The sequence below is a fragment of the Mus musculus genome, chromosome 12, assembly GCF_000001635.26.
Source record: "Mus musculus strain C57BL/6J chromosome 12, GRCm38.p6 C57BL/6J".
NCBI lineage: Eukaryota > Metazoa > Chordata > Mammalia > Rodentia > Muridae > Mus > Mus musculus.
This window is the reverse complement of record NC_000078.6, coordinates 115,356,673-115,370,511: the sequence shown is the minus strand read 5'-3', so window position 1 is coordinate 115,370,511 and position 13,839 is coordinate 115,356,673. Positions and strand designations below refer to the sequence as shown.

At 39.1% G+C, this 13,839-nt stretch overlaps 1 gene segment (V, D, J or C) and 1 further gene; both read left to right on the top strand.

Moving 5' to 3' along the window:
- The window catches only part of Igh (immunoglobulin heavy chain complex), a 2,751,187-nt gene that overhangs the window by 639,443 nt on the left and 2,097,905 nt on the right, over nt 1-13,839 (top strand).
- Ighv1-61 (immunoglobulin heavy variable 1-61) lies at nt 11,079-11,372 on the top strand. The segment is given in 1 exon segment: nt 11,079-11,372. A coding segment is annotated over 1 exon segment (294 nt).

Below are 13,839 nucleotides of genomic sequence, written 5' to 3'. Positions count from 1 at the left end.
AGATTCTGAGATTTCACCTGGTTAGTTGCTTTGCTTTTCTCTAAGCAGTTTTTTTTGCATTAAATATACATCCATTATTGTTAATTCAGTCATATTTCTGCCCTAAGTTCAAAAATGTTTCAGCTTCTAAGGGTCAGCTGTGTATCCTCTGTGATTTCCTTTTTTGAGTTTAATAACTGATTTGTACTAATTGTGATTGACAAATAATGATTTTGTGTTCAAAGTCAGTGAAGATTCCTTGTTAAGCTCATCAAGAATTTATATTCTTTGTATATTCTTATATATTTTTTGAAAAAAAAATACATACAATTTATTCATATCCCTGATCCCTTCCCCAAACTTATGACAGCTCCTTTCTCATAAACTCAACAACACAGCCTTTTTTTTCTTTCTGGAGAAAGAAAAATAATGTAAAAAAATTAAAGAGGGATCAAAAACAATTCAATTAATAATAAATACCCACATGCACACACACACACACACACACACACACACACACACACACACACAAATACAAAAGAAAACTCATAAAACTGCACTATGCAAACATATAGAAAAAGAAAAGTTGAAAAATGCACAAATTGACATGAGAATAAATATGTACAACAATATAGATGAGTTCATTTTTGTTGACCTTCTGTTCCTGGACATGTGTCTGTCCTTAAGTGTGGTTAATAAGCCCAATGATGCTCCATTGGAGCAAACAAATTTTTCCTTTGCCTGTGAGGTTCAGTTTCAGAAACTTCTTTAGAGGTGAGAACTTGTGGCCCTGTCCTTCTCTCACAGGGTCTTCATTTGGTTTGAGTCTGTGCATACCCTGTGCATGCTGTCTCAGTCTCTTTAAGTTCATATGTGCATGAGTCCTGTTATATCTGGAAGATAGTTTCCCTGGAGTCATGCCATTCCTTTGGGTCTTAAAATCTATCCAGTGTTTAAATTCTTTCTCAGAAAAGAGGTTCATTATGGCGTTATTATGTAACCTAGACAAACTAAAATACTTTATACTTTTGTGGCACCTATGAGGACTCTCTGACCATTAACTCACATTGAGTTATCCTGTGAGTGGCACTGACCTGTTCAATTAATACCTCGTGTCTTCTGGGATCTACACTGTCTACACATGTAGGTACCTCTGTTCAAATATACCTAAGTCAAAATAAAACACAAAGTTCACCCCTGTTCTTTCTACTCGGCTTTCTGCAAACATGTATCTCACGTCACCCTAAATCATGACCCAGTGCAGATCACTGGAACAATGCTAATAAGAAAATTCCAAGTCTTAGCTGCATATCACAAATTTTTCATAGATTTTCTTTAAATTTATCATTTTTATAAAAATACTATATCAGCAGATCTATAAATGCTATATTAACCTGAACATAAAATTATTTCATCAACACATAGACATTCCCAAATGTATACTAGCCAAATATTAACTTCATTATTTATCAACAGTTTGCCATAGAATTAAAATTATAACTTTTGTCTCTTTTTACTTAATAATGCACTTTCCTTTACTCCTAGTATCCCAACATTGAATGATCCTAGATTTCATCTTACCTTACTCATAACACTTAACTTTGATTTATACTACACCATTGCCTTATTCTCCATTAACCAACGCCACTTCACCTTTGCAACATTCTGCCTCATCTACAACAATTCATTTTATCTCTGTTTTATTTTATCATCTCCCTTAATTATTAGGACCCTAATGTTTTCTTCTCCCTCTCCCTCTTCTCTCTCCCTCTCCCTCTCCCTCTCTCCCTCTCTCTCTCCCTCTCTCCCTCTCCCTCCCTCTCTCCCTCTATCCCTCTCCCTCTCTCCCTGTTCTTATCTCTCTCTCCCTCTCCCCCTCCCCCTCTTTCTCTTCCCCTCCCCCTCCTCCTCCTTCATCTTTCTCTTCTTCCTATTCTTCCTCCTCTTCTTCACCTTATTTTTTGAATTAATTTTTCCTCATTTACATTTCCAATGCTATCCAAAAAGTCCCCAATACACTCCTCCCCCCACTCTCGTACCCACCCACTCCCTCTTTTTGGACATGGCGTTCCCCTGTACTGGGGCATATAAAGTTTGCAAGTCCAATGGGACTCTCTTTCCAGTGATGGCCTACTAGGCCACCTTTTGATACATATGCAGCTAGAGTCAAGAGCTCTGTGGTACTGGTTAGTTCATAATGTTGTTCCACCTGTAGGGTTGCAGATCCCTTTAGCTCCTTGGGTACTTTCTCTAGCTCCTCCATTGGGGGCCCTGTGATCCATCCAATAGCTGACTGTGAGCATCCACTTCTGTGTTTGCTAGGCCCCGGCATAGTCTCACAAGAGACAGCTATATCTGGGTCCTTTCAGCAAAATCTTGCTAGTGTATGCAATGGTGTCAGCGTTTGGAAGCTGATTATGGGATGGATCCCTGAATATGGCAGTCTTTATATGGTCCATCCTTTCATCACAGCTCCAAACTTTATCTCTGTAACTCTTTCCATGGGTGTTTTGTTCCCAATTCTAAGAAGGGGCACAGTGTCCACACTTTGGTCTTTGTTCTTCTTGAGTTTCATGCGTTTAACAAATTGTATCTTATATCTTGGGTATCCTAAGTTTTTGGGCTAATATCCACTTATTAGTGAGTACATATTGTGTGAGTTCTTTTGTGATTGTGTTACCTCACTTAGGATGATGCCTTCCAGGTTCATCCATTTGCCTAGGAATTTCATAAATTCATTCCTTTTAATAGCTGAGTAGTACTCCATTGTGTAAATGTACCACATTTCGTGTATCCATTCCTCTGTTGAGGGGCATCTGGGTTCTTTCCAGCTTCTGGCTATTATAAATAAGGCTGCTATGAACATAGTGGAGCATGTGTCCTTACCGGTTGGAACATCTTTTGGATATATGCCTAGGAGAGGTATTGCTGGATCCTCTGGTAGTATTATGTCCAATTTTCTGAGGAACCGCCAAACTGATTTCCACAGTGGTTGTACAAGCTTGCAATCCCACCAACAATGGAGGAGTGTTCCTCTTTCTCCACATCCACGCCAGCATGTGCTGTCACCTGAATTTTTGATCTTAGCCATTCTGACTGGTGTAAGGAGGAATCGCAGGGTTGTTTTGAGTTGCATTTCCCTGATGATTAAGGATATTGAACATTTTTTTCAGGTGCTTCTCTGCCATTCGGTATTCCTCTGGTGAGAATTCTTTGTTCAGTTCTGAGCCCCATTTTAATGGGGTTATTTGATTTTTTGGAGTCCACCTTCTTGAGTTCTTTATATATATTGGATATTAGTCCCCTATCTTATTTAGGATAGGTAAAGATCCTTTCCCCATTTGTTGGTGGTCTTTTTGTCTTATTGACAATGTCTTTTGCCTTGCAGAAGCTTTGCATCTTTATGAGGTCCCATTTATCGATTCTCAATCTTACAGTACAAGCCATTGCTGTTCTATTCAGGAATTTTTTCCCTGTACCCATATCTTCAAGGCTTTTCCCTACTTTCTCCTCTATAAGTTTCAGTGTCTCTTTTTTATGTGGAGTTCCTTGATCCACTTAGATTTTACCTTAGTAAAAGGAGATAGGAATGGATCAATTCGCATTCTTCTACATGATAACAGCCAGTTGTGCCAGCACCATTTGTTGAAAATGCTGTCTTTTTTCCACTAGATGGTTTTTGCTCCCTAGTCAAAGATCAAGTGACCATAGGTGTGTGGGTTCATCTCCTTAACCTTCTCCTATTTATTTCTCCTCCTACTCTTCTTCCTCTTACTTGTCCTCTTCTTCACTCTCATTTTTAACAGATTTTCCTGTTTTATTGAAAAGAATTTCTTCTGTCACACAATATATCCTGAGTAGAGTTTGGTTTCTTTCTACTCCTCAGATTTCCACCCCACCTCCCACATCCCCTCTGGATATGCTCCCTTTCCATATCTCAGTATAAAAGAACAGGCTTCTAGGAGATGACAACCAAATATGATAAAATATACTATAGTGTAATAAAGAATTACCTATTATGCTGAAGTTGGAAATGGAAACCAAAAATGAAGAAAAAATTCCCAAGAACAGGTATACAGTGAGGAACTGACTAAATTTCACAGCATTGGTCAGGAGCCACATAAAATATAGTTAGGTAATATATATATATATATGTGTGTGTGTATCTAGGTGGATTCCATTTCCCAGCTGCTGTTAATGGAGCAGCAATAAACATGGATGTGCAAAAGTCTCTCTAATAATATACAGAGTAATTTGAGTACATGCTTGTGAGAGATACAGCAGGGACAAAGCACCGTTTTGTTTACTATTTTCGGTGACTTTTCAAACTGATTTCCAGTGTCACTACAGTAGTTTACATTAATATCAAAGCAAGCAAGGATTATCATTTTTCTATATCCACATAATTATTTGTTATCATTGGTATTCTTGCTTATTCTCATCACACTGAGGTCAAATTGGAACACTAGATTTCTAGGTTTTTGGTTAAGTTTTCATTAATTATTTAATTTATTCACTTTACATCATCTGGACCCATCTCACACATTCTCCCACTATCTTTTCTCCTCTGAGAGAGTGGAGCCCTCCCTTCCCTAGTTATGCCCTTACCCTGGCATATCAAATCTTCGCAGTGCTAGGCATATTCTCTCCCAATGCAGCCAGACAAGTCAGACAAGTCAGGAGAAAAAGACCCAGAGGAAGTCAACAGCTTTAGGGACAGCCCCCAACCTAGTTAGTGGGGAATCTGCATGAAGACTGAGCTGCACATCTTGTACATATATTCTGGAGTCCTAGGTCCATGCTCTGTGGTTGGTGATTTAGTCTCTGAGAAGCCCCAAAGTGTCCAGGTTAGTTGACCCTATTTCAGCCATGCATTTGAGATGTTTTGTCAACAATTTAATATTACAAATATTACCGGGACTCCTTATACACATATTACTTATACACATATTACTTATGCACATATTACCAGGATTCCTCATAATACTCAAGGATATGATATTTTGAACAGGCCCATGGAACTTTAAAACAATATCTTCCTAAATGAAAAAAGGGGGAATTATATCCCTGTACATCAAAAAATTATTTAAATCAAGCTCTTTTTATTTTAATTTTTAAAATTTGCTTGCCAAGGAACTCTTTGAGTGTCTATGGTACTCTACAACTAGGTATACTCATGCCTCGGTGAAATGTAAGGGCCAACTTAAAGGCTTATGGCATGGTCCCTATCAGGAACTAACATGGGGAAGAAGACATGCTTGTGTTTTTTTCTGAAGGATGCTGAAGGAGCATGATAACTGCCAGAGTGTATGGTGAGACATGCTGAGGCTGGGATAAAGAATGATGCTGATTGTGAGATTGCAGACTGCTCTGCCAATGATGATAGGGAAGCTGTATTGGGCCTATGTGTCTGATTCACCAATTTTACATCCAAACATACAAGAAGGCCCAGAAGTTGTGGTAATGGTAAACAACACTAAGTTGATGGACATGCCTGCTGGAGGAAACTTCACTATCAGTAGAGAAATTGATTACCAAAATGTACAACTGGTGTCTCTGTATGCTTTCCAAAGTAGAACACTATTGAAGGTCTGAGAGTATCTCCTACTACATTGCAGGGAAAAGATCTTGACTCATGCAAAGATGCTTTAAATGGCATTCAAGTAACTTTACCCTCTGGCCTAGAGGGTAAGAGGTAACAGGATCCACAAGAGCCACAATATTTTCTACTTTGTGAGATGAGGGAAATGGACAAATATCATAATTCCCTGGAAATGATGTGTGGGAAATAAGCCTGGCCTTTTTCAGTCCCATAGGACTTACTTAAAGATTTTGGACTGGTTGGAATATAGAGGAGGGGCTAGTATGACTAATTATGCTATAGTCCCGTCTCCACCTATCCCCTCCTCATCAGCCTTGTCTGCTGGGCTCTGAGGGACACACACAAGTTATCACCAAAGACATGTATGGAAGTCGGTTGCTGCCTTAGATGATGTCAGTACTCAGCCTGAAAGATCAAGTCTAGCTTGATATGGAAGGGCCTATTGCAACATGTGTTCACGTGCCTTATGTTTTGTTAGGAGGAAATATTAGCATTATTCTAACTTCTGAAAATAATACCTTTAATGTATATTGTGTTAGGTGTAATTTGACTAATTGTGTTTTAAATTGTATTCTAAGCATTCTGTAATAATTTTACAACCTGCTTTTTTGATGGTTCCTGTAAATATTACTAAAGATTGGTTTAATGATAAGGGTTTACAGGTAATTAAAGTGTTAACAAGGGTGTTGGCCAGGCCTAAATACGTGACTGGTTTATTATGGCAGGTGCTGTAGCTTTGATTGCTTTAATAGTCACCGATACTTCAGCTGCTATTGCCCTATCCCAAAGTGTTCAATCAGCTCATTTTGTAAATTATTTATCCAGAAATCTTTCCATGGCATTGCATACTCAGGAAGATACAGATTATAAGATGGAATAGAATTAGATGACCTACTTGAGGTGGTTAACCTCCTCAGGAATGAAATACAGGCATTAAAAATGCAAATTATATTTAGATATCATGCTAATTATTAATGGTTTTGTGCCATGTCAAAAAATTTTAATGATACTATATATAGTTTAGAGAGTGTGCAATCCCACATGAACGGTGTTTAGACTCATGCAAATTTAAATTTAGAATTTTAAAAATTACACCAAGAAATTATTAATTTAGAAAGTGTAGAGCCTCTACATTTTGATGCAGCTTAAGCAGTTCGAGATCTACTAATACAGTTGCAGGGTTGGTTCTTTCTTAGCCTGCACTCCTACAACACAGAATCACTGTTGCTGTCACACTTGGTATAGTATTACCTTTCTATTTACTACTGCTGCAGTATGTCCTGTACATGTTACAATTTTTACATCTGAAGAGTCAGAAACATGGCCTCCTGTAAGATTGATGGTGTCCTGTATCCACTTTGACAAAGAGCCCATGACTCTTTGGAAGGCAGGAATTTGGAATTTTCAGTGTTTATCCTACACTGGTGCAGGTTGGGTGATGGGCTATGGGAAGGTGTGGTACATGGCTCCAGAGATGGGAAAGCACTGTCTGACGTCCTGGGGATAGCTAGATTTGGCTCAGTGGTCCCTGGGCCTTCAAGGAGGCTGGAGACATCTGGTTCTCATCTGGTTCTTGTATACCTAGGTGCCACTGGATGCCCTGGAAATGCTGAGAATGGAATGGGGATCCACAGGCTCTATCTGGCCCGGGGCTGAGGGTAAAAGAGGGGAGCTACAGCTGGCTTCTGTTGGAAGGAGTTCTTGGTTTGGCCTTGACATGGTGGCATATTTGGTTGGGAGCACAGAGAGGCCTTGTATGGGAGATTAGACATGGCTCTATATGCAAAGGCCTTCTTTATGACTCCCTGTGGTCAATACCAGTGAAAAAGGCAGTCCTTGTTTATCTGTTTTCATTAGATGTTTCTTTAAATTTCAAATTTTATCCTCTTTCCACATTTCCTCTCAGAAACACCCCCCCCCAACCACCATCTCATCCCTCATGCTGATGTGCACTAATCCACCCATTCCTGCTTCCCTGTGCTGGCATTCCACTAGACTAGTGCATTGAGCCTTCACAAGGCCAAGGGACTCTCCTCTCATTGATGTCCTGCAAGGTCATCCTCTGCTACATCTGCAGCTGAAGTCTTCAGTCCCTATTGTGTACTCTTTGGTTGGTGGTTTAGTCTCTGAGAGCTCTGGGCATACTGATTCGTTCATATTGATGTTCCTCCTATGTGGCTGCAAACCCCTTCAGCTCCTTGTGTCCTTTCTCTAGCTCCTCCATTGGGGAGCCTGTGCTCAGTCCAATAGATGACTGTGCGCCTCCACTTCTGTATTTTTTAGGCACTGGTAGAGCCACTCAGGAGACAGCTATATCAGGTTCTTGTCACAAGCACGTTTTGCCATCCATGATAGTGTCTGGGTTTGGTAAGTGTATATGGGATGGAGCCCCTGGTGAGGCAGTCACTGGATGATCTTTCCTCCAGGTTCTTCTCCAAACTTTGTATTTGTATCTCCTCATATGTTTGTTTTGATCTCCCTTCTAAGAAAGATCAAAGTATCCATGCTGTTGTCTTCTTTCTTCTTGAGCTTCATGTGGTCTGTGAATTGTATAATGGGTATTTTGAGCTTCTGGGCTAATATACGCTTATCACGGAGTGCATACTATGTGTGTTCTTTTGTGATTGTGTTCCCTCACTCAGGATGATATTTTCTAGTTCCATCCATTTGCCTAAGAATTTCATGAATTCATCTCTTTTAATAGGTGAGTATTACTCCATTGTGTAAATGTGTTATGGTTGAAAATAGATGAGTAAAGCCATTCCCCATTTTTCAGGGCAGGACTCAGGTCAAATTCTTTTTGCATGTAGAGTGTCTGGGAAGGAAAGCTTAATTGCCTAAGCCCTTCAGTAATTTATGTCAGAGGTAAGTTACTGAATGAACATTCCAGAGATTCCCTAAAACATTTGGAAAGTAGATATTACTACATCTTATATATCTGACCATTGAGGACACCATGGTGTATCAGTTTTTCAAGGAATCAGAGTGAGAAGATGTGAGCCTGTTTTCAGACACAATCGTCTCTGCAAAGGCAACTCAAGTAGTAAAACTAGTGCACAGACCCTTAAGTGGTGTTCCGATTCATCAACTATAGACAGGTACAAAAGGAAATGCTAGTGGTTTTTGATCAATGAAAAGAAGGGACAACCAGAGGTGATGGGAAAAATCATTCATGTTGAAAGTAGAAAAATAGAAAAATGTTACAAATCCATGTGTGCATTTATTCAAGGAAATGTCCTGCACAGACATTGTACCAGTTCAGCCAGTATTTTGATCTTCATATTAGTTAGACTTGGTAGAATAAACTCATATTATTCACAATCTTACAGAATTTGGACATTTGTGAATGGAGGATATTTTATGAGGAGGATGTCTATGTACATCCATACTAATCAACTAGGCATGCAGTCCTGTGCATTGCAACATATGAGAGCCACTAGCATCACATATTCTGGAGTATGACATACACCACTATAGACATTACCCAGCACCTCAGTGTTATGTAATGCCAAGATACAACAATCTAGCATCCTGTATTGTAGGGGAAAATCTTCCTGTCCAGAAAAGTCCCTGATGCTCTGAGGATGCTGCCTTGTAAACTGACAATTCACAAGAAATCACATGATATCTGACCAGGAAGGGAAGATAGAACATGAATTCTACTGGTGTTTCATTTATCCTGCAATATTATGTGCATCTAATTCATTAAACAGAAATTATAGTACAATATATATATATATATGAATATTCTGAATCTACATAATATGTATTTTTAATATGTTTAAATATACTTCAGATAGTTAAGTACATATGTACACATAGTACTAAACAGTGTGATTAGTTTCTCTCAATCCTGAGTTAACACTCCAAATCTACCCTCAATTTGTGAAACATCAACTTCTAAACAGCTTTAGTACCACATGCCTTGCCCAGAAATAAGAGGACCCTGGATTGGAAAGATATTCTGGTAGAGATAAAGCTTTATAAGTACACAGATTCTCTGCCCACGAGGTTCTCTATCATGGGGATTTCCTCTCGACCCTCACCCCATTACATGGATGCACATGCAGGTTGAGAAACAGATTGAGTTGAAGAATACAGTTACTTGATTTCTACTTCCTTGCCAATGTGAATTTCTTTTGGACTATTAACTTCTCTGTGAGTACCACAGTGGTTCTTCCTCATTTTATTGTATGTTACTGATCCAGTAATTCATACATGGATACAAGGGGAAATATATAAGAGCTCAAGATTCATCATTGTACTGCTACCCTCAGCTGCTCTGGCCAAGGTACAGCCTGATGAAGACAACAAAGACCTTGATCTCTGTTGTTTAGACCTTATTACAAATTGGAACTGCTAGAGTTGTATCCATCTGTTACTAGGAAAGAGGATAACTTTGGAAGAATTATTAAGGATAATGTAGAAACAACTTAAATTGAGACAGTGAGACACTAGTAATCTCCAGATAAACAAGAGCCATTTTTCCCTGAGGCTGAACCAAGTAAGCACACTTTTTTCAGAGTAACATTACTGCTCAAGTCAGACTGGGCAACTTTATGAGAAACCTCTTTGCAGGTGAGTTCTGGACCAGCAGGGGGCACAATGGGGACCAGAATGGTCAGCAGAGAGATGTTGTTGGTGTGGAGGGGACTCTATCTTCTGTTGTTTTCTATATTAAATTACATGTACTTAATGTGATTGACCTGTAGTGTTTCCTTGTCAAACGCAGTGAAGATTCTTTGTTAAACATTTCAAAGATTTATATTTTCTTTATGAATATATATCAAATATATATAATATATATTCATATCTTCTTGATGCAGACACAGTTTATTTACATAATTTAGTTCTTATAATGCTGCAATAATCACTCATGTATAAATGTCTGAAGTATATTTGACTTTGGTCATTTATGTGACTTTTTTAATGTATAAAATATTGGAAAGGCAAATTTAATTGTATGTATTGACTGGAGGCTGTTAATTCTAATAAGTCAGCTGTTTTTGAAATTTCCCATCTGTCAACTGTGTCACAAGTGGGGCCAATGTCTCAGGCTGCAAATCTTTTTAGTGCACAGGCTATAATGTTACATCCATAGCCTCAACACAAGGTTCAGGGATGAGGTATGGGATGAATTACCTCAGACAAGATTAGGACTTTGGCTTCAGCATCCTGATTCCTGACCCAGATGTCCCTTCTTCTCCAGCAGGAGTAGGTGCTTATCTAATATGTATCCAGCTCATAAATATGCAAATCCTGTGAATCTACAGTGATAAATATAGGGTTGTCTACACCACACAAAAAAGCATAAGATCACTGTTCTCTCTACAGTTACTGAGCACACAGGATCTCACCATGGGATGGAGCTGTATCATCCTCTTTTTGGTAGCAACAGCTACAGGTAAGGGGCTCACAGTAGCAGGCTTGAGATCTGGCAATACACTTGGGTGACAATGACATCCACTCTCTCTTTCTCTCCATAGGTGTCCACTCCCAGGTCCAACTGCAGCAGCCTGGGGCTGAGCTGGTGAGGCCTGGGTCTTCAGTGAAGCTGTCCTGCAAGGCTTCTGGCTACACCTTCACCAGCTACTGGATGGATTGGGTGAAGCAGAGGCCTGGACAAGGCCTTGAATGGATTGGTAACATTTACCCTTCTGATAGTGAAACTCACTACAATCAAAAGTTCAAGGACAAGGCCACATTGACTGTAGACAAATCCTCCAGCACAGCCTACATGCAGCTCAGCAGCCTGACATCTGAGGACTCTGCGGTCTATTACTGTGCAAGACACAGCGTTGTAACCACATCCTGAGAGTGTCAGAAACCCTGGAGGAGTAGCAAACTGCCCTGGGACTGAGGAGATTCAGAGATGGTTTGCTTGTAGACTTGCTCAGATACAGCCATTCAGATAGTCCATTTCTGTGTGTGTTCCTTAGAATCCTGTAGTGCTTTTGTCAACTTTGCAAATGGACATCGATTAATCATGTGATATTGATTTAGGACACTCCTAGAGTATCCCATACATTGTCAATCACTTTTCTTACCAGTGACCATGTCTGTTGACATATTTCTTTTGTAAGAAAACAATAAAAAACAAACTGTGATTAGGCATGATAAAAATATCCATAGATTTTTTAAAACAGTAGAACTTCCATTGGATTAGCTAGGTATAAAGTATAATATGAATTTGACCTGTAGAATCCCACCAACTACTGGGTAACCAAAATGACCTTTCAGCACTAAGTCTTATGTGACTTCTCCATGTTTTGATTACTCTGCTTGTGTAGTCCCACAGAAGTTCCAGGCTTTTAGAATATAAGTGGTAGAGAATTGACAGTTCATCCTGGTATATTTTTCCTTTGATGAGTATGAGTTTTCATTTCTTATCCTTTTTGATAACTTTTGGTTGATAGTCGATTTTAGTTGATCTTAGAATGGCTGCTACAGCTTGTTTTTTCTTGGAAATATTTTTCATTCTTTTACACTGTTATGATCTTTTAGAGTAGACCTCATCTGAGACTGGAAGGTTTAGTTATCCCATTCGGGCAGGCAGGATGATCTGCCCTTCATTCAGGTTTAGGTAAATGCTTGTTTATATTTTTAATTTTTGTGTAATATTCACATTTGAAATAACATTTAATAATTCTTTCAATTTTCTTGGTGTTTGTTGTCGTATCTCCCTTTTCATTTCTGATGTTGTCATCTGGATACTGTCTGTCTTTTCATTAACTTGGCTTAGGGTTTGTCTGTCTTGTTGATTTTCTGACAGAATCAGCTTGTGATTTCCTTGATTCTTTTATTGTTCCCTTTGGATTTGATTGATTTCTGTCCTGTATTTGATTATTTTGTGCTGTCTACTTCTCTTGAGTGTGTTTGCTTTTTATTCCCCCGAAATCTTTAAAGTGTATATTTAAGTTTCTGGTATAAGATCTCTCTAATTTCCTTCTTTAAAAAAATGCTTATTTATATTCCAAATGTTGGCCCCATGCTGAGTCCTCTATCCAAGAGTTCTTCATCTTATACTCTCTTCCCTTTGCCTCAAAGGAGAAGGAGGAAGAGGGAGCTTCCTCTCACCTTATCACTCTTCCTGCTCCCTGTTTTCCTAGGTCAGCACTTACAACATATGTGCCAGGGGCTTCAGTGTAGTTCATATATGTTCTTTGTTTGGTGGCATAGTCTCTGAGAGTTGCTCTAGTTGTACTGTGATTCTCATTGCAGATCTCTAAGATTCTGAGATTTCACCTGGTTAGTTGCTTTGCTTTTCTCTATGCAGTTTTTTTTGCATTAATGATCCATCCATTATTGTTAATTCAGGCATATTTCAGCCCTAAGTTCAAAAATGTTTCAGCTTCTAAGGGTCAGCCAAGTCCTGATATGCTTCCACATTTTAGTTTGTAATATCAACACTCTCACTCCTCTGTACAATTATCCTATAAGTCTTTTTTTCTTTCCTTGTTTAACCATGTAAAGTCAATGACCTATCATCTGTATACAGCTGCTCTAGGTGTAGCTTAAGGAAGACAGAGAGAAGCCTGTCATCTCCTATCATTTCCATTTTAGAAATTTGTACTGTTAGAGCTGGATCCACTGCCACCAAGAAGGAACCTGGTTTTGACAGGGATATTATATTAATATTGCACAACTTAACATCTCTGGTGCATACACCATTATACCCAGATAAACTAGAGCCCTTTCTCCCTTCAGCTGATCTCTGCAAACAACGATGTTACATGAAAAAGTAAATAGAGGAGATAGAACCTGTAGAGTCCATCTATAGTAGATAAGCATAACCCTCAGTTGAGGTTTGGGGCCATGAACCCATCTCAAAAAATTTTAACCCAGAATTTCTCTGTCTACAGAAAATATAGTGACAAAGAATCTAGCAGAGACTGAAGGAAAGGCCACCCAGAGACTCCCCTACCTGAGGATCCATCCCATATCCAGTCACCAAACCCAGACACTATTGCTGATGCCAATAAGTGCTTGCTGACAGAAGCCTAATATAGTTGTCTCCTGAGAGGTTCTGCCAGTACCTGACCAATAAAAATGCAGATGTTTTCAGCCAACCAACAGAGTGAGCACAGGACAGGGACACCAGTGGAGGAGTTAGGGAAAGAACTGAAGGAGCTGAATGCTTTGGAAATCCTATAGGAAGAACAACAATATCAACAAATCAGACACCACAGAGCTTCCAAGGCCTAAACCATCAACCAATGAGTACACATGGAGAAACCCATGACTCCAGCTGCATTTGT